General features: G+C 46.0%; 1 protein-coding gene and 1 long non-coding RNA gene across 2 annotated transcripts in view; both read right to left on the minus strand.

Annotated features, from left to right (window-relative positions):
- Nucleotides 1–7,166, minus strand: part of LOC135385248 (uncharacterized) — an 87,475-nt gene extending 80,309 nt beyond the window's left edge. Inside the window, exon 1 of the mRNA XM_064614453.1 lies at nt 7,017–7,166. Within this exon, the coding sequence (XP_064470523.1) occupies nt 7,017–7,079 (63 nt within the window). The 5' untranslated portion in view covers nt 7,080–7,166. The remainder of the gene's footprint in view (nt 1–7,016) is intronic.
- Nucleotides 7,167–13,337: 6,171 nt separating this feature from the next.
- LOC135383239 (uncharacterized) lies at nt 13,338–14,670 on the minus strand. The gene is made up of 3 exons (XR_010419767.1): nt 14,304–14,670; nt 13,987–14,019; nt 13,338–13,707 (listed from the first exon to the last, which is right to left on the minus strand). It is a non-coding gene; the product is annotated as an uncharacterized LOC135383239 (long non-coding RNA).
- Nucleotides 14,671–26,362: the final 11,692 nt, after the last annotated feature.

Raw genomic sequence — 26,362 nt, forward strand, 5'->3', positions numbered from 1 at the left:
TAATCCAAGGAAATTTAAACCCGCATGTGAGACATAGGGAACCGTTTGGTGTTTCAAGTAGAATGTAGACTATGAGATTCTCCATTTATGTGATAGAGTGTATATTGGGCACACAGGACGTTGTATGCATGGCAAACTAAAAAAAATACAAGTGCTTTTACCTTACAACAACAACAACATAGATGAATGGATGATGATGATAATGTGGCATGTTTCCCTGCATTGAGTGCAGGACCCTACCCCATTGCAAAAAAAGGTTCACATGAAAGGATGACGAGGGAAGGAAATCCCTACAGTTCTTGAAGGAGGCCGGTGGCCCTCAGAAAGGAAAGAAAAGCGCCAAGTGCACGGCACTAATGTGTAGGGTTACTCCATGGGCCGAGAACTTTGCAGATGTTGAATGGCCTCTGATCCAGCATTTCAAGTTGACATTTAAAGGCCCGTCGCTCGCATACGTACTGGCTGCGGTCTTGTATAATGTGTCGGATTGTTGCCGGGAAGCCAAAAGTTGTACACAGCGCCGTGTTGCTGTGGCCCAGCCTATACTGGAGTGCAGGGGTGAATGCGACGCTAAGTCGTAAACGACGCACGAGAGACGTAAAGAGGCGAGGGAAACCGCCTGGCATTTCAGATAATACACTTGGGTCAACAGCATACAGAAGCGACCACCGGGTGACCACCTTGCAAAGAAACAAACAAGTGTACCATATGACGAACAGTGTCGGGAAATCTGGGTGCGCATGTCATCCGGTGCGGGTGCACCCAGATTCCCAAGGAAGTCAAGAAACAACGGTAGCTCCCCTTCCAGGACAGAAAGATAAATATTTGAAGCATTTCTCACCGCCAGAATTGAAAGAAAATTGCAGAAGTGAATCCTCTATTTTGCTAAATCCTGATGACTGTGATTATTTGGACATGGATACATGTACTTCGCCTTGTTGGTACGTTGGGTTTCTTCTTTCCAAAAAAACAACAACTTTATTTGTTGTTTTTTGTTTGTTACGTTTGTGTTGTTACGTAAAACAAATTTATTTCCAAATGACTGTTATGAATGTGCATGGTTGAAAAGTAAGATGTAGCTGTTAGTTAGGTCTGCGTTTTTCGTCTTTCGTTCCCCCCAGTGTTGTATGCTCTTGAATTACTTTGTGCTTTTCAAACCAACATCAGGCTGGTGACGCAGTTGTGGCGGAAATCAAGTTCGGGGTACTGCTGAAAATGAGCCCTTACAATTGTCCATGCCATTCGGTCGGTATCGGACCATTCCAGCCGACATCGTTTCTTTTCGCAACACACAAGTATGCATGTATTGATTGCAATAAGAAAAAATCGAGTGACGAATTCAACTTCACCTTCTTTTCTTTTTTGTTAACGTTCCAATTCATATTTATTTCGTTTTTCTTGCTTCTCCCATTTCTTCAAAGCAATCTTCATATAAGCATTCCCCAGAAATTCGGCAAAACGATGTCGGTATGCACGTTGACATCCCGAGGCTTACGTATACGTAAGCCTCGGGATGACCACCACAAGTTTGTTTTATAAAACAAACTTGTTCGCAAATGGTCTACCAGAATCTGTCCAAGAAATGTGTTATTCTGTTATTGCGCATAGTCGTTCGTCCACTGGTCGTGTCTTGAATAGTTCAAACAAAGTGTTCGTAGACGTCATTCTTTATTCGTGAATACAGATAATATATTTGATTATCTTCAGTTCCTTCCATTTTTCTTCACTTCACTTCACCCTAACGTGAAGATGAGGTCACCGCAGCGTCCGCTGAGATTCGGACGAAACAATGTAGGGGAGGTAAACATTGCTTCCAGCACCGTGTCTCCCGGGTTTCGGGCGCACTTCAAAAGGACCCCAGGTGGTCCAAATTACCCGCAGTCCTACTCTGCGGCGCGTGCAACATGTCGTCACACTGCGCAGACACACACATAGTTGCAAGGGTTGAAGCATTAACTGCTGTCCCTGTCGATCAGTTTTTCTCCCTGTGAATCTCAGCCTAACACTAGTGAGCGCATGGAACGTTATATTAGGAAGGCTTTTTGAAAGTGTGGGATAAGTGTGGCATAAGAAGCGTGACTGGATTAATGGGTTCAGTGATAGATGTCATGTGAAGGCTGTCTTTGTCATCAACGAACTGTCCGTAAAATAACTATTTGACCTTTACTTTTCAACAATTCGACAACCAAATTCGAAAGACACGAAGCTGAGCCTATATTTACCACATCACGCATTTAGCTTTTTTCTACCAGCCACTGAGTAGGCAAATCCTGTGCAACCTATCCCGGAATTATTCGTCCTCATATTCAATGTGACTCCATTAATTCGTCAATGTTTTGCAATTGTTTCGCCATCCACCAGGATTAGCCGGTCCGTCGATTTGAAATCGCGTATACACTATTTGAAATAGACGTTACGATTCGCCAGCGAACGAGAGCTCGTGGCGAATCACAGGGCGAAGTGATGGATTTAAAGGAGTACAGAGGGCCATCAAAAAAAAAATTCAGATTAAGACATCTGATGAAAGTGTGTGTGTCATTATACCGAATAGCGCGAAAGGTTTTGATGTGTGCAATTTTTTTCCCAGAAAAAAAACTCGCATAGACATAGCTCCGCGCCTTCACCCTTAACTCGCCACTCCAGCTATAACGAGGATGAGGAGGTATGATGGCACGTCACCGACGACGGCATAAGGAGACTCGTTCTGGTTTGCTGGTCAGTGGGGGTCAGCGCCTTGTCTCTTTGCCGCCGTAAACCTGTTTTGCCAGTTTTCCCGGAGAATTGCGGATAGAAGGAGCAGCCGAAGCATTACCGAGCAAGGTGAAAGGCTTTATCAGAACCCCGAACAGCCGAGTAGCAGACGACAGCGGAGTAGCAGACAACATTTCTCTAGGCCAATCAGCGAGCGTTCTCCTTATAGCGTCAGCGCGAGGTTCCAGGCAGATCACAGGCTAGTACTGCTCTTCACCGCCGTTGCGCACGGTCGCTTTTTGCGGCGTATTTTAAATTCAATTTCTGCGATAATTATGACACTGTGGTGTAAATTACTTCGCATGGTGCATCTTAGTGGGCTACTTAACAGTTTTATAGGAAGAAAACTGGGTGTTAAAAATGACTTCTGTGCTACTTTAAGGAGAGACTTCGGAACGATCGGAGAAAACATCGCTGCACATCGTAGTTGGTGCATAACACCCACTGTATACCTGCCAAGCACGTTATTTCTTCTGACGAAATATGCCTCAAATTAGAAAGAAATCAAACCGAAACAGAAACGTCGACAGACGGTAGCACAAGTCCCCCCCAAGGCCGTCGCGTTAACGTCAGTCTGGATGGAGCTGACAAGAAGTATACCACGCTCCTGTGTTGCACTCCGGAAACAAAATAATGGACGAAGATTGGGGATCAGAATGCTCATACACTAATGGAAAGAAACAGCGGTCATCTGCTTCCCTAGGAGTCAGGAAACGGCGCAGGATTGGTATGACGAATGCACGATGTCGTTGGCCGACCAGGAAAAGTAAGAAGTATTTCCATTGACGTTCGGTGGAAGGCCAGACTCTCCAAATTTTAAACGTCGTCTTTATGATCTCCCTTCGTTTTCAAGTAAGATATTTCACAATTATTCCGTCCACGTGTAGATGATTGTGAGAATACGAAGGTTGCGAAGTCTCCGTTTAACGCGCGTTACGGGACAACGACAATTTGAAGATCAGGGACCGGATTCACAAAAAAGCTCGTACGACGGTGTTACGTTCGGTAACAAACTTTATTTTATAGGATGTAACTGGATTACACACATAACGAAAAAGTCAACCGCCGCGCCACTTGGAACGCCTGAGAGAGAGAGCTGCACAGTGTTGCCAAACAGAGTTTATATATTCGCCACCCAACAGACGGAATCTGACATAACTCAGTCGCACGAAGGAGGTATAACGAAGTGTACATTCGCAACTCACGGCGGACTCCTGCAAGAGCTTCCGAGCGGTCTTACGAGGAAAGATGGCGCCGTACTTCGCTGCGTAGTCCTCTCTCCATTACGATAGCTTTGTGAATCGTGCTCTCACCGCTATCGTACACGCTTCGCAGGCTGCGACGTCTTAGGCGATTCGTGTTTGTAAATCTGACTTCCAGGGCCGTAGACTCTGATTGGTGCGAAGTGACATACATGTACATGTAGCAGATGTAGGAATGCATATGTCATATGTTGTATATATAGTAGTAGTGTCATAGTAGTATGTCATATATAGCATATGTCATATGTATGTCGTAGGATGGCATATGTCGGCACAGTTCCCTTAGAAGTCGGCCCAGGACGCTTTATTCCCCCAGGGCGTGAGTCGTGACGTTGCCCACATACGTGAGGCCGACAACGGCAAGCCCTATCACCACCACCACCACCACCATGTAGGACGGCATAGGCGCATGCCAGATGCTGGACGAGATCCACGTAGAACGCAGCCTGAGCTTGAGAAGCAAGCAAATAAGGACGACACAGACCCGCCTGTGTCGTCCGTACGTGCTTGCTTCCCAGGCTCCGTTTGTGTTCTCTATTGATGCAAACGCATTAATCCTACGTGCCTGTTCTTTACGTATGTACACATAGGCGGCGACTGAGGAGGTCTTGCCCGCCTCCCCTCCCCGATTTTCCCAGACGCCCCTCCGAGAAGTCTACCCTGCTGACAATGAAGGTGAACGTTTCGACAGATATCCTAAAAATCGCGTGTTTCATGCGAGTCCTGTAAACATTTGCCGCACAACGTCACAACACGGAATCCCCGACACCGTACCCAGCCACTGTGTACGAAAAGGGGCAGAGTGAAAACTCTCCGCCCATGTATGTACTGTGCTCGCTACTTCCAAGTAATCTCCCGTGGCCGTGACCTCGCTCCGATAAGCGCTCGGCTGGCGGCGAACATCGCAATTATTACCGGGTCTGACTCATGTTCATTCCGGGGATGGCAGGATGTTGACATACTGTCGCTTGTTGTTAACACGTGTGGAAAGAGACTCGACCGAAAAAAAAAAAAGAAGAAGAAGAAGAAGAGAAAGAACCTCCGGGACGACATTGCAACGTTTCTGTATTGCCACTTACCCTTTTATTTTCATCTGGCTATGTGCGGTGCAGCGTCAAGCCTGAGGGTCGCGGATCGCCACATATGCTATCCTCCTTTCTTTTTCCTTAAGAAAAAAAAATAAAACATCCCCCCCCCATTCTAGAGTCTTCTTTTTACGTCTCTGTGACCGTCGCAGTGTCGTGACTTAGTGAAATGACGAGCCTTCATCATCCGGACTTCACACATTACCATTACCCCATATCAAACAGGGTTTTATCGTAAATCTGCGCAATAAACTTAAAGATATTAGTGGCAAAACAGACACGTTCAATGTCTACCCGAAGATTGCCCCAGATTTTGTTTCGCTGCTAGCAGAGCGCTTATCGGAGCAAGGTCACGGCAATGGGAGATTGGTTGGAAGGTGCGAGGGCTCTGTACATGTGTCACACATGGAAATCTTTTCCTGCCTTTGAAATTCCCCAGCAGAATCTTGCCAGATCCTCGCTTCTGATGCCTGTCTTCTTTTATCTGGACATAAACATCCTGTTGATCACGGTTTGCTCCCGGTTGCAGGTGCGAACGGTGATGGAGACGTTTGCAATGGTGGTGGTGGGGTACGAATTGCCCAAGTGCGATTTTTTGCGGTGTTGCGATTTAACGGCTCGTACAAACTGAGAGTTTCTTTCTGATTCTGTACAGAGTAAAAAAAAAGTAGTGAGAGCAGCACTGATGCCATTTTTGCTGGCGCGTCATGCGGTCACCCTGTGCGAAAGCGCATGCAAGTACTGGTCGACTGATAAAATGTCTTAATTTACTAGTTGCTTGGTGGGGGGAATCCTGTAGTCGAGCATTATTTCAAAGAAGCAATGTTTGCGAAAATCGTGAAACGAGCACGTACTTTGAGATATAAAGCGCCAAATTTTGCCATGGGAATGACCTAAAGCCACAACACTGTTACGTACTTCTGGTGCGCAGAAAGGTTGATACAGCGCCTACTCCAATGAGCTCTGTTTCCTACAAAACGGGAACGCCCATCGCCCGTTTGCGCTCGAGCAGTGTGTACTTCCCGCTCATTTGCACAGCGAAATTTATATTTCGGTATACAGATTTATGTCGCAGACTACATTCTTGTTTCAGGACTTTTAACAGAGGGTGCGTTCATATAATGGTGGTTCCAAATTCATATAATGGAGTGGTTCCAATCCTGCTGTATCCCCAATCCTGCTGTATATCCCCGAAAGCCTCTCATGATGACTAATAACTCTAAAGACAATACATTCTGCACAAGTGCTGGTCACTCGTCGTTGCAGACGTCAACACAGCTTTTATTATAAATATGACCTCGCCCATGATCAGCGGTGAAACTGTTTGTAAAGGTTATTGCTCTTTCTCTGTGTCGTTTTCAAAGTTCTTTCTTCGTGGGCAATTAGTTTTATTCGATACTGTTTCAGTAAGACACGTAGATGTGCACATGAGGCCGCGGACCTCTGACCACTCCCGCACATCGGGCAACGGGCGGGCGCTGGGACTCACTGGGACAATGCGATACACGCCCTATAACTCAATAATAACCCTATGAGGAATACGCTATCATGTTGCATGACTTGGAGGAGAAATATGCAATAACCAAGACATGCTGTACAATTCACACTGGTAAAATGCGTTAGACTCTTAATTTTATGCCGATGGGGATATGTCGGCGAGCGCCGAAACGGAAGATAAACAAAATCAGATACCTTCAAAATGGCGTTGACTATTGCGCGTAATGAGGACGAAGTGCTGGGTTTTGCAAACCGTCCGCCTGTTAGATAAAAGAGTACAGGGCACCTCTGTGGCTTATGTGCTCAGGAATGCCTGCATCATTTAACACCGCGAAGCTAAATCTATGAAACCTGTCTGCCAAGTAGACTACTTCTCCGAATACACACTGAGGACAACAATGCGAAATCGGAACAGGCTTACCGCAGCGTTCAATAACAGCACGGCGACCCACAAGGGAGTGGAACACGTGGATATCGATCTCATGTCCTCTTGGTTTTCCGTAGCTGCGTAAAATGCTCGTCCCGTCCACTCGAAACTATTGCGTTGGGAGTGAGTTCCGAAGCCGACCTCGACTTCTGAAGCACCCGTATCATAAAGTACACACAGAGTCGTACCTACTGTATCCGTAGCCTATGATAAGAGCGGCGTTTCGAAGAGGGACCAATGCGTCTCTTATCAGGGGAAATATGTGTCATCTAATGGCACCAACAACACTAGAGCGTCACAAATAATAGCGATGCAAAGGCAACTGCCATTATTTCAGCGGAAGACAGGCATATAGGAGACCGATCTCGCCCACCCTCCATTTGACATCTCAGCCATTGCAATGAAAATAAACATCAGAAAAAGTAAATGTCAAGCGGCTGCGATACTACTGCATCGCTCATAAGCTGAATCTGAGACAAGTTATCTGGCTATGTTATATGTACCCTGAAAGTAACAGAAGGATTATTATGAGCTGAGAAATGCGCGTTCACGCGGATTTCTTCCAACGATATGATGGTTTATTGGTGCCCAAGAGCAGTCACAACGTCCTCTGATATTGGCGGACACCGTCGAATTCGAAGGTACAACAACAGCAAGAAGAACATTATTGCGAGATGATGAATGGGGAGTCTCATCGCCAGGAAAGATACTCTATCCCATTGCTTGTGCTGATGTGGAGAGTGAAATAATGAGCCCCTTCACAATACAATATCCAGAAATGTCTACGGAGCTTTCAGGGCAGAGCGTTGTTGGGTTGGATGTGGCCAGGGACCAAGCAATTTTGTGAGAGGCAGTTAAACAGAAGGGGCGAGAGTTCAGGTCGTTAAGGAATCGTGACAGCACGGTTCGGGAAGGTTGGTAGTGTGGGCAATGTAGAAGAACGCTGTAGATCTTCTACAGCACCGCAGTGTCTGCTTTCGGGAGAATCCACTTCTCTCAAGTAGTAACACAACTCAACGTAAGCATGTAGAACGAATCACACACATCCAAGTGAAACCACGAAGTAAGGTTTAATGAATACTTCTGGAGCAGAAGCGGAGGGAGGACAATCGAACGGGGATATTGAGAGTATTCCGAAACTCCCTCTCTGGTAAAATGAGAAAAAGACACTCCCTAAGGCAGGCGCAACCATGAGAAAATGAATGCCGCGGCCGTGCGCGCGTCTCATAGTGGTATGGGCCATCTGGACTGCGTCTTTCTCCTCTGGGCGGCGCCCTCTCACTTCTTCGCTTTGGGAGTTTATGTCATTCCGCCGAAGCCTTTGGAGCTGCGGAAGCGGCGCATGACTTTTAAAATTCGTTTAATTAATGACTAAGCACTGTTCGGACGAAAGATCTGCCAAGTAGATCGTCGACCCGTTCCGCACGTAGTGCTATCCCTTTCATAGAAGCGTTCCTGGACGCGACCGCTCCTTTAAAGGAGTAACAAGACGCCATTTAGCGTGGTTCCAAACGCTGTTTCATTCGCCAAGCTGTACATCATAAGTCACCATAAAAAATATTTTTGCTGTTAGCTGTATGATCGCGCAGAAAGATGTTATAAAAACGTAGAAAGCAAACGGGCGATACGATCCTTTCGTAACGTTGGCAACTCTTTCGTTGTTTTCATCTCCGCACACGCACTGCTTATACCCCGTTTTCCAGCTAGCCTCACACCCAGCGGTTTTGCATCCTGCACAAGCCAGAAAGGAAGAAATCAATACCATGATATCGTGGAGGAAGCACACGGTACGTATGCTCTACTTCTCTCTGGCTTGGACCGCAAACAGTTTTCAACGTTCTGCCTAGGCTAGACGGCGGCGCTGTGCTTCCAATATGGCCGTGTCCAGGAGAAGTCAATGTAACCAGCTGGAGCTGCGCCGGTCTACGTCATGGGTCACATGATTGGCCCTGCGAGGGAGGTACGTTAGGTAACGACGTATCCTCCTTCGATCGCTGCAGGTCGTACTGGAGAAGCTCATTTTATTTGTCGCAGAACATGCCACACCCAGAAGCAAAGGAAATTATGGAGATCACCTCAGGGCTCTCTTTCCCCACCACCATAAAAGTGACTATTTTCGGTGGTTTCACAAATATATTTCTGTGGCTGGCAGCTGTCACTTTAAAGTGTGTTGCAATCTACGAAAATGTCGTCAAATGAATGCCCTATCGAATGATGTTGGTTTCAGAACCAACGCTATTCATGTATTTTCAAAATTAATTACGAAACAGCGATATTTCGAGAACTTGCACAATAATCTTAAAGATATAATGGCAAAACAGAGATGCTGCAATGTCTTCCCGAAGATTTCCCCAGCTTTCGTTTCGCAGCCATCCCAGGGCTCGTCGTAGAAAGGTCGCGGCCATAGGAGGTTGCTTTAAAGTTGCGAGCACTATACATACGTCTCATACGGCTTGGGACACAAGTTTGCGGAACACAGGGGTGTCGCATTTCTCCATTCGAGCGACACCGTAGCAGTAAACAGAAGCGGACACGCATACTCAGAGATAAACAAAATAGCCGTTTCTTATTCGATCTCCTCCAGGTAACCAGCGGAGTGCCAGAGCAGTCGGCCCGTAGAAGTCGGCCCAGGACGCACATTCCCCCAGGGCGCCAGTCGTGACGTTGCCCACATATGTGAGGCCGACAACGGCAAGCCCTATCACCACACACCACCACCACCACCACCACCACCACCGTCAGAGCAGTGAAGCTACACGCCATTGCCGTGTTCCGTTTACTTTCGTCCCAAGCTCTACATGTCAGTCTTTTCTGGCACTTGAAATCCCCCAGGACAATCTAGCCATCCTGACTTTTGATGTCTGTCTTCGTTTGTCTGCACCATGGACTTCGTGTTGATCCCGGTTTGCTGCCGGCTGCACGTGCGAACGCCAATGGAGACGTTTCCAATGTGGTGGTGGGGTATGAACTGCGCAAATGCCTACTAAATGCGATTTTTTTTTACGTGTTGACATTTAAAGGTTTGTGCAAGCTGTTTATTTCTTATTTTGTGCAGAGTAAAAAAGGTTGTGAAGGCAGCACTGATACCATTTTCGCTGGCGCGTCATGCGGTCAGGCGGACATCGTGTGGAAATGCGCATGCTAACTGCTGAACGACTGCTTACGACTGATTACATAAAATTCATTAATTAACTAGCTGCTCTTTCCTCTTTTTTTTTGGGGGGGGGGTTGCGATAGCAGGATTGGAGGCAAGAATTACTTGAAAACACAATCTCTTCGAAAATCATGACACGAGCACGTACTTTGAGATATAAATCGCCAAATTTTGACATGGAAATGACATGAAACCAGAGCAAAGCTACATGCGTCTGGTGCTCAGAAACGACGATACAGCGCCTACTCCAATGTGTTCTGTTGCTACAAAACGGGAACGCCCCATTTGCCTTCGAGAAGTGTGTACTTGCCGCTCATTTGCCCAGCGAAATTTATATTTTGGTATACAAATGTATCTCCCATGGCACGTTGTCTGATTAATAACCATAAACACATTAACCATACTCTGCACAGGTGCTGGTCACTCGTCGTTGAAGACGTCAACACAGCAGTTATTATAATTATGTCCACGCCCATGATCAGCGGTAAAACAGTTTGTAAAGCGTATTGCTCTTTCCGTGCGTCGTTGTACAAGGTCTCTAGTCGTGGGTAATTATTTTATCCGCGGAAAGGTAACGGTAATGATATCGGAAACAGAAACGGTATATTACCGAAATTGGAGATGGTAACGATCACGGAAACGACAACCATTACCACGGTCCTCCATTACCGGAAACAGAAATGGAAATGAAAATTATCTTCCGGTATTGAATTCGGGTAATGGGGGGGTATAGGTTTATTGCAAAACAAAACAGAATAAAACACGAAAGAGGGGAAAGGTTAGCCTGGCTCCAGCCGCCGACTTGCTATTCCCGCTTACAAAAGGAAAATGGTAATGGCTATTCCTGTTGTCCGATGACATTTGAGTGACTTTTCATGTTGTTTTTGTATTTTGATAACTCCATTCCCTGTAATGCTTTAAAGGGACAGTCGCATCGACCACAGATCGATTCCGAAACCACAGTGAAATTAGATTCCCCGTCCTTCACTGACCATGACTCCGAAAGTCCCGTTCCGATCGACGGAATACTTTTTGCATAATTCGTGTGTAAGCGGCGCTACAGCAGACGACGGAAGCGGGCGTCAAGCGGAACTCCCTGCTGAGAATCTTTAGCAACGTCACATGGAATCTGACCAATAAGAACGCGGCGAGCCAGAGGAGTCCCCGCGGCTTGCAGCTTGCATGAGCAAGGTCAGGGAGACGAAGGCGAAGGCACATACGGAGATGGCGGACTCGGAACGCGGAAGTGGCGAATCGTGCTGTTCAAATGCCTTTAGTAATAGCTCCCGTGACGAATATACATGTTTGATGACGGCCCATATTCGACGGATCCGCTTATTCTGCAAGTCGCTGGTGATGTACGTGCCGCAGCTGCGTTAGCGCAACAGAACGAGCCTCAGGACCACTGCTTTAGGTACGTTCATGATCGGAGTGCTCAATACTTGATCCCGTGACATTCACACTACGACGCAGGAAACAATCCAAGTGTTTGTGCGGCGTCTGTGTTCCTCAGGAACTGGCTGAGTACCTATATGCTGCAGTGCTGGTGAAGTGGTAGAGTTGTGCAATGACGGCACGCACCACACGCACGCATCACACTTTGTTCCCAGCTCCCTGTCATCGGCCAGAACTTCTAGTGGTGTATCTACCACAGTATTGCAGCGACGATCACAGTCTTCGCCTACTGTGCCCACGATAGATAGGCACGTCGAGCAATCCTTATTTTCGTAGTTGTCGTCGTTGTTTGCACACACGACGAATGCCCCATGAAAGTTACGAAGGCTCTAACCAACTGTGCAACTCAAGGGCCGGGTTAGAATTATAATGATTGTCAGGAAATTAACTATGCTACGTGTTTAGGAAAGTGTCCTTTCTTTTTACAGCTACGTCAGGTTCACTGCTTATTGTGTGTTTACAAGCTGAGTTTGGAGATTCCTTGAACCGAAAAACAGACGATAGATACCTGGGTGTGTCGTCCGCATGATTCGCCAACGTTTTTCCATCCTGGTCCTATCAGGACTATCATCTTTAGTGTGCCTCATTTCCTGTTCACACCTACACCATAATAGACTTGCGTAGTTTCCAATTGAGAAGTGTGAAACAGAATCTGTGTTACCACAGTAATCCTGAGAAGTGCAAAGGAATCGGCAGGAGCAATAAACTACCTGGCCATAAGTGACAGTTATACTTTTAATGATAGTGTAATGCTTCTTATCGTTGGCAGTATTATAGCATGTAAGGGATATAACACGTCAAATAATTTCAGGTAACGTTTCATAACTCACTAATGGTACAGTTACACCTCATTATCATAGTAAGTGATACATCTCTCTGGGAATGTCCAAAATTTGTCATTCCCACGGAAGATTGTTCTGCCTTGATACAGAAAAACAAATTTTGATACCTGACATTGATCCAATTTTTTAGCACCACTGTCTTGAAAACAGCTTTCAAGACTGTAACTTCAGAGATCCTTGGCAGAGCATTACCTCTTGTCTATGTATTATAATAATTATTATAATGACAGGCAATAAGTTACGCAAATGTGAATAAATCTTTGTGTTGACTGAGTGTTGTCCATTCAAGAGCCATTGCACAAGTCCACATCCAACTCTTCACGCACAGATATTTATTATTTGCTATGCACAGACAGTTATCAGCGTGCACCACACTGGCAATGTCCCTTGGAATCTGAAGCGGGGACTCACAAAAATAAAAAATAAAATAAACAGTTTTGTAAGTACTTCAATTGCAATGAAAACGGGACGATTGGACAGTACATTGGACGGTTTCATTATAACAGTGGCACACAGGAAAAAAACTCGGGGTGTTGGGGGGGATCTGGATCGATCTCTGGGCAAACCAAGTGTAAAATTTTAGAAGGGTTTGTACATCCTGAAATGGCCCTCATGCCTCAGACCCCACTACTCGATTAATGCACCTCCCTTTTACAGTAAGAGGCCTCTTACTATCTACGGCATATCCTATCAAAGCTCACAGGACAGCAAATTTGGCCAATGCTTATGTGACAGTGCCTCGTAGAACATGCAGGTTTTCTGTTGAATTGACACTACATCTCTGGTAGCCCCTTTAATGTCTGGAGGTAGGTGCATCATTTTACATTTAACCAGCAGTAATGTATAGCATTGTAAAAAAGGAAACAAGGGCTTAATCTCAACGCTGCATCAGCATCATTCATCATCTCACAATAGCGTTGTTGTTGTCAGCCTCTGCACAAAGATTTGGGTGGACCTGAAACGGACCTTTTTTTTTTCTTTTCATTTCCTGCTGTCAAGTTATTTTGTCTTGGCATGTAGCTGTGAGATGTCAGTAGAAGCCATGAAGTCATTCTCTTTACTTCTTGAACTTGGATGAAGAAAGCACTGTTCTGGAAGATCCTAATTTGTCAGAGGCGTTGTAAAGGCATTAGTGTAAAAACCAGGTCTCTCAGCAAAATTGCCGTGCACACACGTACATTGTTTGATGCCGTTTCATGGATGGATGGGACTTGATCAGCAGCACCTGGTCCTTCTATAACACAGAACGTCAAAAGTGCACCTCAAGTTGGCTACAAAAACCGCAGCCCTACAGCACACAAACAGTTCACAAACAGAGAGATAAAAGGTAACTGGGAAGTGGGTTATGGCGCTTATGTTACAGACAGAGGTACTGTTTGTATAGTGCCTGTTTCTAACACCAGCACACAAACAGCGTCAGTTCTTCCTTTTAGTGATCGGGGTTCATAGTTTGCGAATTGTTCTGTGTCCAAAAATTGTAAACACATTATATGTATTTAAGTAATATACGTACCACTTGCGCTTGACCCTGTCGAACTGCCTGCAGCTTTAATACACATGAAAATGAATCATGTCTACCACATTCCACAAAAGTCACAGGTTCAGTAACAGTGAAAGTTTCATGATAACGCGTCCGACAACGAGAAAAGTCAATCACGTTCATATGAATGACATCACTTGAACTTGTTTATTGTATTTTATTTATCTAGTTATTAATCATAGGTTAGGGGATACCTTACGTTGTACCGATTTCGTCTTTTGCTGCTAAGTGCTACTCACGCGCAAGAGTGACAGACCCGATTGGGAAACTACATAGACATTGTGACTTACTGTCGAAGTTGCTGGCTCGCTTTGTTCGTGGAACACTGTCGGAACGGCGTCAAGTTTCAATTCGTTCCTTTTTTGTTTTTTGTGTCAATCCAAGTTGCACTTCCATGATGTTCTCATCCAGGTACACATTATCGGTGAAATGCGAGGAGCATACACGGACAGCATGAACACTCCTTGCTTCATCTGGATACCCGCTAGTGATGTAGCTGCTTCCAACTTTCGCTTCGTCTGTGGTCTGGCTGTAGCTGTATCCTTGGCGTGCGAAATCAAACATCGAGGTTTTCGAAGGAAGTTTTCCTGGAGTCGGGAACGCTGCGTCGGTTTCCAAACGACATCCCACGCGAAGGATGCAAGCGTAGCGATAGTATCCGAGTCACTAGAAAGTATCACATGTGAATACGGGCGACGTGCCGGAAAAAACAAAGCAGCCCCAGACTTGGCGGCAGACGACAGCGTCCTTCACAGCGGATTAGCCAGATTCGACCTTGCGTCACGCGATGTTGTTGGCGCTGGCGCTTTCGAGGATCAAAACGAAACCGGATCTTTTAAATTCGAATCCTCATCACCCGGTTCGTTTTGGAAGGAGAAAATTTGGCAAATAGCTCGTGGTAGTGTACCGAACACATTGGTATTGGATTCGTAACCACGGTTCCGGATGCGACAGTCCCTTTAAATACTACACGTGAGCATGGAAACAAAACGCAGTATGGGATCTCGAGGGTGCTTCCCTCGGTAACCTGGTCCCAGTCCGCATAACGTCTTGACATAATCACAGGACTATACTCCACCATAGCACGTGGATAAAAGCACACGATTTTTATTCCATTCTTTATTTCATTTTCAATTCATCGTGGCTAGGGTAGTAATTACTGAGAGCGTCCGTTTATGAATGCGACATTATCTTGAGTTGCTGGACTCAGAGTGACTGGTGACTACAGACATGTTCCTACATTTCTTAAAAAGTCTTGAGGGTTAAGCGTATCTCGACGAAATAGTAACGATGTGGGGGGGGGGGGGGCAAGAGTGGTAGCCGCCTCGGGCGCTTTCGCAAGAGATGGCGCAAGAACGACAGTCCCTGGCTGGTTGGTTGGCCAGGATCAAGCGGGAACGTAGATAATTTGAATTTACGATCTCGGCAGTGCGAATTTCTTCGTCATTTCTTCGTCTACACGGCTTCCGACGGCTGTGGGAGAGAAACCTGCCGCGCTACAGCTCTGCTAATGTGTACGCGTGACACTGAAGCACCACTTGTGCAAAAGAGGGTGCTGACAGAGCTGGGCGAGTTGTGCTGCTGGAGCTCTGTAACGGCCTTTCCATTACCGGAACCGTCTGGCTGACCACTCTAAACCCATAATAAGGAAGGAAGGAACCAGTAGCGGAAACGTAACGGAATCGAAATTGAAAGGCTGACATCAGAAACAGATAACTGAAACAAACATATAATACTTACGAAAATGGAAACGGTAGCGAAAATATGTTCGCCACCCTCGGCTGGACACTGTGTCAGTAAAACGCACAGGTGTGCACATGAGGCGCCTACTTCTGACAAGCAGTGTAACAGCCTTTCCATTACCGGAACCAGTAACGGAACCGTAACGGAAACGAAACTGAAAGGCTGACATCAGAAACAGATAACGGAAACAAACATATAATAGTTACGAAAATAGAAACGGTAACGAAAATACGTTCGCCAGCCTTCGCTGGACACTGTTTCAGTAAAACACACAGGTGTGTACATAAGGCGCCTACCTCTGACCAGCGCTGTAACAGCCTTTCCATTACCGGAACCAGTAACGGAACCGTAACGGAAACGAAACTGAAGGGCTGACATCAGAAACAGATAACGGAAACAAACATATAATAGTTACGAAAATGGAAACGGTAACGAAAATACGTTCAGCACCCTACGCTGGACACTGTTTCACTAAAACACACAGATGTGCACATTAGGAGCCTACCTCTGACCAGCGCTGTAACAGCCTTTCCATTACCAGAAGCAGTAACGGAAACGTAACGGAAACGAAATTGAAAGGCTGACATCAGAAACAGATAACGGAAACAAAAATATAATAGTTACGAAAATGGAAACGGTAACGAAGATACGTTCGTCACCCTTTGCTGGACACTGTTTCAGTAAAACACGCAGATGTGCACATGGGGCGCCTACCTCTGACCAGCTGTGTAACAGCCTCTCCATTACCGGAACTACGAGGGGCGTTCAAGTCGAACCGGGACTTTTCATTTTTCGCAAAAGTAAAATGAACTTACAGGCGAGAAATCAGTTTTATTTTTCAACGTAATCTCCAGCTGCACTAATGCACTTGTCCCAGCGTTCCACGAGGGCTTGGATGCCAACAGCGTAGAAATCCTCACTGACGCGTAGCAGCCATGATCGGACCGCATTCTTGACCTCGTCGTCGCAGCTGAAGTGGCGGCCCTCAAGGAACGCCTTCAGTGGCCCGAAGAGGTGGAAATCGCTGGGGCAAGGTCTGGACTGTAAGGGGGATGTGGCAGTCTCTCCCAGCCAAGTCCCAGTGAGGTGCGTGTCGTAAGATGCGCGGTATGCGGGTGTGCATTGTCCTGTAGGAGGGGGACTCCGGTGAGTCCCGGCTTTCTGAAACTGAATGTGTTCATAAATGATAGTGTACAACGTTCCCACAGAAAGGTCCGTCTTTCGAGCCAGTTCGAGACATGTTATCCGTCGGTCCTTGAGAATCAGGTGCTCCACAAGCAGGATGTTCTCAGGAACTCTGACACTGGACTCTGAGCCGCCCCGGCCGGGATCATCCTGCACTTATGTACGGCCGTCTCGGAACCGTTTGGACCACTCAAACGCTTTGCTGCGGCTAAGTGTGTCGTGGCCATACTGAGCCCGAAGTCTTCTGTGAATTTCAGATGATTTTACGCCTTCATTCACGAGAAACTTCATGACAATTCACTGTTCGATGTGCGCGCTCACCTCGTTGTCGGGCATCTTGTCTAGCACGTGTCTTCTGTTTTGCACAAACTTTGCACCACTACATGGTGAACGCGGATGCCTGTCGCGTGTGAAAATGATGAAAAAGAAGTAGCGGGAGCCATTTTTACACTCAGGAGACAGAAAGTCCCGGTTTGACATGAACGCCCCTCGTAGTAACGGAAACTAAATTGAAAGGCTGACATCAGAAACAGCTAACGGAAACAAAAATACAACAGCTACGAAAATGGAAACGGTAACGAAAATACGTTCGTCACCCTTCGCTGGACACTGTTTCAGTAAAACACACAGGTGTGCATATGAGGCGTCTACCTCTGACCAGCTCTGTAACAGTCTTTCCATTACCGGAACCAGTAACAGAAACGTAACGGAAACGAAATTGAAAGGCTGACATCAGAAACAGATAACGGAAACAAAAATATAATAGTTCCGAAAATGGAAACGGTGACGAAGATACGTTCGTCACCCTTCGCTGGACACTGTTTCCGTAAAACACGTAGATGTGCATATGAGGCGGCCTACGTCTGACCACTCCAGCGCATGGAACAACGGAACTGGCTCTGGCACTCAGTCAAACAATGCGATACACGCATAATCCGGAGGAATAAGCTATCATGCTGCACAAGTTGCACGACAAATATGCAGGAAGGAAGGTATGCTGATCCACACTCGTAGAATGCGTTACATGAAAATGAGTGCATGCACTCATATTTATGCCGATGGGGATATGTCGGCAAGCGCCAAAACGGAAGATAAACAAAATCACAAACCTTTAAAATGACATTGGCTATTGCGTGTTAAGTGAACGAAGTGCCGTTTTTATTTCACACCGTCCGCAGTTTGAAAAATGGCGGTAAGGGCACTTCTGTGGCCTATATGCTCTGGAATGCATGCATCATTTAACACCAAGGAGCTACATCTGTGTGAAAGTTGTCTGCAAAAGTAGATTACTTCCCCGAGTACATAATATTGTGTACCATGCACCATGTCTACATCTATGAAAACCGGACGACGATGTACACTGACGGCCAAACTGCGAAATGTGTACGGGCTTACAGCGACTTTGAATAACAGCACCGCGGCCCACAAGGGAGTGGAGCACGTGGATCTTGATCTCATGTCCTCTCATTTTTCCGTAGCTGGGTAAAATGCTCGGTCCGTCCACTCGAAACTACTGCGTTGGTAATGAGCTAGTTTCGTTGCCGACCTCCACTTCTGAAGCACCTCTATCATAAAGTGCACAAAGAGTCGTCTCTACTATATCCGTAGAGTATGATAAGAGCGGTGTGCCGTTTCAGAGTGTGAACAGTGCGTCTGTTATCAGGAGAAATATGTGTCACCTAGCGCTTCCCAGAAGAGTACCACGTTACAGGTAATAGCGAAACAAAAACAACTACCGTTATTTTAGCCATAGGTGGGGTGTTAGCGACCGATCTCACTCACGAAGTGTCCTCCATTCGACCTCTGTGCCCTTGCTTGCACTTTCGACTTGGGACAAGCCACTCAAGCATCCTCAATTGTAGCATTCTTAGTGGCAGCTGAAAGAACTTGACTAGGCCAGGCTTCCTCGTCCTGGTATGGTGGACCCTTGAATTGTGACTACGTATTTGGAAGTCTCCAAAGTTATTGTCCTCACTTGTAGATGTGCGCTGTAACACACAGTGCGAAACAGGAGCGAGAGCCTTGCTGCCAAGTCGCCATCTTTTTGCTGGGACATCAATGGCAATTTTCGACGCTCTTCTTCGAGCGCTCGTGCAACACGCCTCTTGTTACACCCAAGGTCTAGGAGCCTTTTTGTGTTTCTGTGCCTCGAGGGTGAGCTTCCGATTAGGCGCAAAAGGATTTCCTGAAAGGATGTAGAAAGTTAACATGTTTGTGCATGCACCAAGTCAGCCCCTGTTACCTCTACCTCTGACATCCCATGGTTGCTGTGCTCACTTGTCATTGCTGCAACCTCAATAAATTCTCCGTCAGACAACGCACGACAGTCGGTGTAGAATGGGCAGAAGTGCTGAGATGAGAAGCGACAAATTAGACATAAGCTTTTACAAGTTCATTGCAGTTCAACGGGGTAAACGCGTTCAAACCTTGTTGCAGAAGCTCCTCTTCCACGATTCCTATGTTTTTCGGATGCACTTTCTCCAAGGATGCAGCAGTACTGGATTTGGTACACGGAAATGTTTTCGTTTATGCCGTTTGAGACCTTTTGTTCGCGCAGTGGTAGCTGTAACGGAGTTCCGCGTATATAGCTGCGTGAACGATTCCTTGCAGAAACACTTTACACATTGTTGTAACTCTTCAAACGTCTGAAACGTTCTTCACGAGAGTTGCCAGAAACCAGAAACGATGTAAACACAAACACTACCATGTAGAAGAACACGTGGTAACAGAAGCTCTGGAGCTAATGCTGCTGCCACTAATGCCTGTTACACGCAAAGCAGTGGGGGCGGCACCCGTCGGCTTGTGTCAGAATTGTCCCAGGCTAGTTATAATGCCAATTTTCTTTTATTACTTTTTGTCCCAGAAACTGTTCTCAGCCCACCCTGCCACAAAAGGGACAGCATAAGGGACAACTACTGCTACCTGCAGTCACTGCTGTTGTAGCCTTCAATATGCTTAAATAGCTGCTCCCGTCACCACCATTACCATTGTTGTAACTTTAACTGGCCGTTCCCGATGCCGTTGTTGTAACTCGAACTAGCCGTTGCCGTTAGCGTTGTTGTAACGCTAGCCACAAGGATCTTGTTTTTACTTGTTTGTGTAACACCGGTGTATCTTTGTATACGTCTTGACTGCTAGCCGTACGAGTTTGATAGAATGAGAATCACAGTATATGCAACATAACAGCTATATGTTTCGGTTATATGACCACATCAAAGCGAAACGTAACGTGCAGTAGCAGGACACAACGCGCTTGTGTCGCATTCATATATCAAGGCCGCCATGGACATGTCGTGTGCACTTTTGTGCAAGAGGAATAAAGTAATCCTTTCACGTTTCACGGAATAAAGTAATCCTTTATCGCTTACCTATCTGTAACTTAAGCTATCTGGTGGCCCCAACACGCCCGTTGAGTACCGGGTGTGTACCTGGTCTCAGAAAAAGCAACAGGTACACAACAGTCACACCCATGCAAGCGAGGCGAAGCAAGCGGTACCGTCTCCAAGGACGAGTGATGTGTCGAAGTCCAATCGGTAGGAATATGTCAGAGCATGTACTGCCTTGATTTAGCCGATACTTGTACCCGATAGCAAATGTACCGGCTTTTATACCGTTTCAGTGTGCCTGTTGGAGTTCTACAACTTTTCGTTGATCTAAGAGGCACGAACTACGCGAGAAGCTTTCCGCTTAGGCACAAACTATCCGAGAAGCTTTCACTTGAGGTGCGATCTACGCGAGAGGCTTTCGGTTTCGTTATCTGAACGGAAGGAAGTCACGGACAATGTTTTTATATAACCATCTTTGTAATATATAAATAACAGGGGGGGGGGGGGCAGCTACATCGCAACATGAGAATTAAAAAAATGTTTCCTGATACTTGCGCACCGACAACTCTTGAGATATTCGTTCGAATGCTCGTCGATTCATCCGCCCTCCCGCCTTTGCTATGCTGCTTTTTGGACTGTTGCGCGGCATGACGGCATGACTTTCGTGCGTAAACCAGAATACAACGAATAAGAATAACCCCTCACTTGCTCCGTGCCGAAGCCGTGGAACAGCGCACTTAAGGTGAACGAGATTTAAACATTATTTTGTGCTTTCTAACCTCTCGAACGATGTTTCCCAGCGACTAAAATGAGTTGCTACTTTCAGTTTCTCTCGGCGTGGAGGGGCGTGGCGTCTCGGGACTGGGCGCCTTTCTAGTCAAATGAGCACTAACGAAGACTTGCGCGGGACCGTCCGAGGTGCCTCCACGGCATGTGAATGTACGCCCTTCATGAGAAGCGTGGAAGAGCTGCGGTCTGCACCACTTCCACCGGGATGGTGCGAATTTTGCGGCCACTCTCCTGTACCACATGCTGCTAGCGTTTTTGGGCTTGCCCATTGGATACTGTTAATTTGGGAGTCGTGAAAAAGGTGCATTAGTGCTGTATAACCATTGGTGAGGTACTGGCATGAGATAGCAATGTATTGAGTGAAGCTTTCAGATTCTATCTGGTAGGATTTGTACTTATCAGACGCTGTGTTGGCCCCTTATGACACCTGTGTTGGCAAGTTAAACATTAGATAATACCCATCCCTGGCTGTATCTGTATAGGGACGTAACAGAGCAATGCTGCCGGTTGGCGCACCTTACAAAGCAGTTAGAAACCCCGAGTGCTGGAATGAACCAAGGCTATAAAAACAGACGCAGACAGATCTCTTTGAGAAAATTCCTGCTGGGCACACACGCACATACATAAATGGGTTGATGATGTGGTGGGTCATTCCCCGCCGTTATGGTGGTACACTGCCCCATTGCTCTTGTGGCAGGGATGAGAAAGTGATGATGATAGAAAGGTGGCCTATTGGAGCTCATCCATTAGTCCAGTGCTGGAGAGGAACTCAGCAACGACTTATAGGCATTGCATCAGATGTGATGGGTACCTTCTCGAGGAACGGGAGTCACCTGCTGTTTTTGACATGATAAGTATGAATAGGGACGGTGAAGGGTGGCTTGGTTGGTAGCGTGATCGCCTTCTAATCTCAAGGACACAGGTTCAGTGCCGACCGGGGAGGCCAACTATTCGGTGGCAGTGTGTGAACTGCACAGGCTGAAGAATTCCACAAGGGACGTTAAATGCAGTGAACAATGTGTCGAAATTTTGGCACATGTTAAAGACACCGCAGATATGCAAGAATAATGCACAGGCTGACCACGGCGTCGTTCATGCTCACAGCTGTCTTGCGACATAAAGCCACGAATTATGGTACCATGTGAAGGGGTCACTCTTTATTGCAACTCAGTGTTATCTTCATATCTATGTTTCGATCGTTGATCATCCGATGATGCTGGGGGCTTTTAATTACTGTTTGTTTTGCAAGGATGGAGGAAAGGCTCCCTGTATTACCTGCATATACTTTTGCTGTACCATGAGTCAGAGAGCTATCGTGCATGTTACTTTGAGGGACATGACACATACTATGAAGAGAATTTTCTGAAACGAAATAGAAACGAAACGAGTCGAGCCACCATTCAAAATCGCTACACTTCATTTCAGATGCCTTCGCGCAAGCACCAAATCCACTTTGCCACAAGCAGTGTTGGTAACTAAATACAAGATGTGTGAATTGTTTCACATGGTTACATAAGAAAACTGTTGCACAAAGTGTTGACGAGAAAAATGCACTGAGTTCAAAATTGCTGCACCCAGGAACTTCCGCTGCTTCTGTGTCCTTTGTCTCGGCTCAGGATGCGCAACACAAGAGTACACCAGATACAGCAGGTTTGTATGAGCTTTCGTTTCAACCAACAGCTGTTCCCATCAAGGAAATCTGCTGGCTATGTTTCAATGTCAAGTGCAAAATCACATTCAGGGTATAGCCTGGTGCTTTTCCCTTGCCGCTAACCAGTGCCAGATTTACAGTGGTGGGGGCCCCCGGGCATAATACTGTGCTTCACTGCTTTGCTGCGTGGAGTATTAATACAGTTATGGAGGAGACATTAGTTACATACTCAGCAGGATCTCTCAATATCATATTTTCTAAATTTTACCCTAGGAAACTTGACAGACACGTCTTCCATCATGTCCCAAGATGAACACCACCAAGCCTTCACAGACAAAAGAGGTTTATCAAATGTTGTGTTTTGTTTTGCTTGAGTGGGCCTGGAAAATAATATTAACAATTTGTGGTTTTACATTGCGAGACAACTGTGATCATGAGCGACACCGCAGTGGTTGGTCTGGATTATTTTTGCCCACCTGAGGGATTTTAAACATGTGCCGAGGCTTCGAAAAATATTACAAGAAGGCATACTTTTTCTCCGTGTTCTGCATATTCTCCGTAAAGGTGTCAGATTTGACATGCACCATGCAATGTAATTTCAGTAGAACATGTTTTCAAAGTTTCCACATATCGTGAAGCCAAATTCATTTCGAAGCATTTCAAACTCCTCCAAAACAATTTTTGTGACCGGGGCGTTGAACAGAACTGTCATTTTCACTAGAAACAAGCCCGAATCTGAACTGCAGTTCCCACGGCTCATTTGAGCCAGAAGTGAACCAGAACAAAAATGATACTGTACTGCTAACTAGTAAATAAATGCTAACCAGTTCACAATTAAACGGTTCGGATATGAAAAGAAATCACTGTTAAAGTTCCTTCCGCCGCATGTGCCAATATGTGTTTTAGTAATTGATGAGCATCCTGCGACAAATGGACAAGCTTTTTTCCTAAATTTGAAGTGTGCTGGAGTGGAAGGGCTATTCCAATGCAATGATGGTTGTCACATGATGCTTATCCATAACGTGAACAATGCACATTATGTATTTTTGACATCCCGCTTAACACATCACGCCACAATTTCGTGCGACGGCATCATCTTCATCTACGCTCTCAATTGCACGTTTCCGACCAGGTCAAAATTAAACTGCTTTGGTTATGCTTGAACAGACCGTGATCATCAGTTTGTGAAATGTTTTGTCAGAGTTGCCAATGCGCTTGTGGAGCGGAGAGGCGCTTCTCGAAAAAAGTTGTGCCTCGAGCCAAACTGGAAACAAGAGCTGGATAAAGAATAATGAAAATGTTGCACTATACTGCAGCGATAACAAATCCGTAGTGATTACGGCTTTCCCCTTGTGGGTTAAAAAAAAAAATATACACCACACCTTCACAGCAGTTTCGACTTCTCTTTTTAGGAGTCTTTTTAAATATGTCTTTTAAATACGGCTTTTTGTCAGGCACTGCAAGAGCAACTGCCCTCTCTTTTGCAGAGTCTCAAGCCTGCACCATCTTCATAACGCCCGTGGAGATGAGTCAGGGTCCCACACTTGCAACAGGTGTGTTTGTGTTGAGGTAGAGGTGTATGAGGGCGATAACAATGTTATTCACAGGTGGAACAAGCAGTCCAAGCGAGCCTGCATCATCGTCTGTACTGCAACCCATCCAGAATATCAACCCCGAAGCAGCATTGGGCTCGTCTTCAAAAGAAAAGGTTGAAAACATTTGTGGATCTTGTGGGTTTTCCACTGCAAACTATCACCGCTTTTGGTTCCATTGCAAAATTTGTTCTCCCAACTCTCGTGGCTCATTTGTTTGTCCACACTGCCATGCAAGCATACGTTATGCTAAACGTTACAAAGAACATGTCGCTGCTTGTCGTACATTGGCAGCACGTTTTGCTACATCAGCTGCAGTTGGCACCGAACATTTTGACCTTTTTGATGGGGCTGATATGCAATGTGAGCCATATCACTCTGCTTCTGAGACTCCTGGAGACACAGCACACATTGATGTTGAGGCACTTGTTTCTGACCTTTGTCGTACCCTAGAAGGGCACCGCAGGACGTTGAATCTGTAGGTAACATCATGAGATGTTACAATATTCCTTGTGACTTGTCATTGCTGTGCGGTGACAAGCGCAGAAAATCAGAGTATGTGAAGCGCGGAATTTATGTCCCCCCTGAACAGGTGATTTTACCTGATGGGAAGAAAGCGTACTTTGCCCCTGTTAGGCAGCTGCTTTCTAATTTACTGAGGCATCTAGATGTGTATAGCTGGCTTTCTCGTGATATGAATAGGAGCCCCTATGGAGGATTGCTTAGGGACTTTCATGACGGTTTGCGGGTCAGATCTCACCCAGTCCTAAGAGGCAAGCAAAAGAATGCCCTCACAATTATACTGTACTGTGATGATATTGAAGTTGCAAACCCTTTGGGAATGAAGAGCGGGAATAGGGGGAAGTTGACAGTATTCTACATCATGTTTGCAAACATGCCTCCTTTTGTACGCTCCCAGACTTGCAACATATTTTTGCTTGGTGTCGGTAATTCCGAAAGCTTAAGGTCTACTGATGCGAAAGAAGTGCTCCTCCGATAATGCATTGAGACTGTGAACACCTTATCATCAGAGGGAATTAGTTCCATGACAACGAATGGTGTACAACGGTTCCATGGGGCAGTTATCGCACTCATGGAGTCATTTGGCCCATATGTACAGCTTAGTTGTCGCAGATGCAAACTTCCTTCACCACATATGACCAATTACAGCTACCACACCGAATGTCCCCGGAGGGCGGACACTGAAATTCAGCAGCAAGTTGAGGAGCTCCAAAATGCCCAAACGGAAGTAGAGCGCAAAAGGCCCTCAGCTAGTTTTGGCTTGAATGGAGATTCAGTGCTAACAAAATTTCAGTACTTTTCCCTCACAAACGATATTTTATTCGATCCAATGCATGTCTTGTTGGAGGGGGTTGTTGTCAAGGAAGTCTCACTATTCTTCCGATACTGTGTAAGGAATGCATGCTTATTTACACGCAAGATTTTAAACTGCCGACTGCAGAACTTCCAGTTTCACTCTAGCATTAGCTGCAGTGACCACCCTCGACCCCTCGAAGCAGACCTCTCTCTGGTCACGTCTGCTAGTGCTGCCTTCATGCCACTTTTGCGTCTCCCTTTCATGCTAGCTGATGACGTGCCTGAAGGTCCGCCCATGTCGTGCCTAGTGCTACTCGGCCAAATTGTTCAAATTGTCCAAATTGTTATTTGCTCGTCACCGTTAATGAGCGTTGACTGCCTCAATGACCTTGAGTCAGGAGTTGCAGAGCACAATAACCTGTACATTCAGTGTTATGGCGCATCTAATTTATAATAATATTATTATATAATAATAATATATAATAATTATAATAACCCGAAGATTCACATGCTGGTACACCTGGTAGAGCAAGTGAAGCAATTTGGCCCACTCAAACATCACTCCACAATGAGTTGTGAAACTACAAACGCTCTTCCAAAATCCAAAACGTACTACAACTTCAAGAGTCTTCCATTCTCGGTAAGCGAGCTCTATCAAGTGCACTCGTCTGTGAACCTTTGGAATGGATCTGGAGCTCCAAAGAGGAAGTACTGCATCAGAGAAAATATTGAGCAGCACTCCGCTC

Source organism: Ornithodoros turicata, chromosome 2 (genome assembly GCF_037126465.1).
Source record: "Ornithodoros turicata isolate Travis chromosome 2, ASM3712646v1, whole genome shotgun sequence".
NCBI lineage: Eukaryota > Metazoa > Arthropoda > Arachnida > Ixodida > Argasidae > Ornithodoros > Ornithodoros turicata.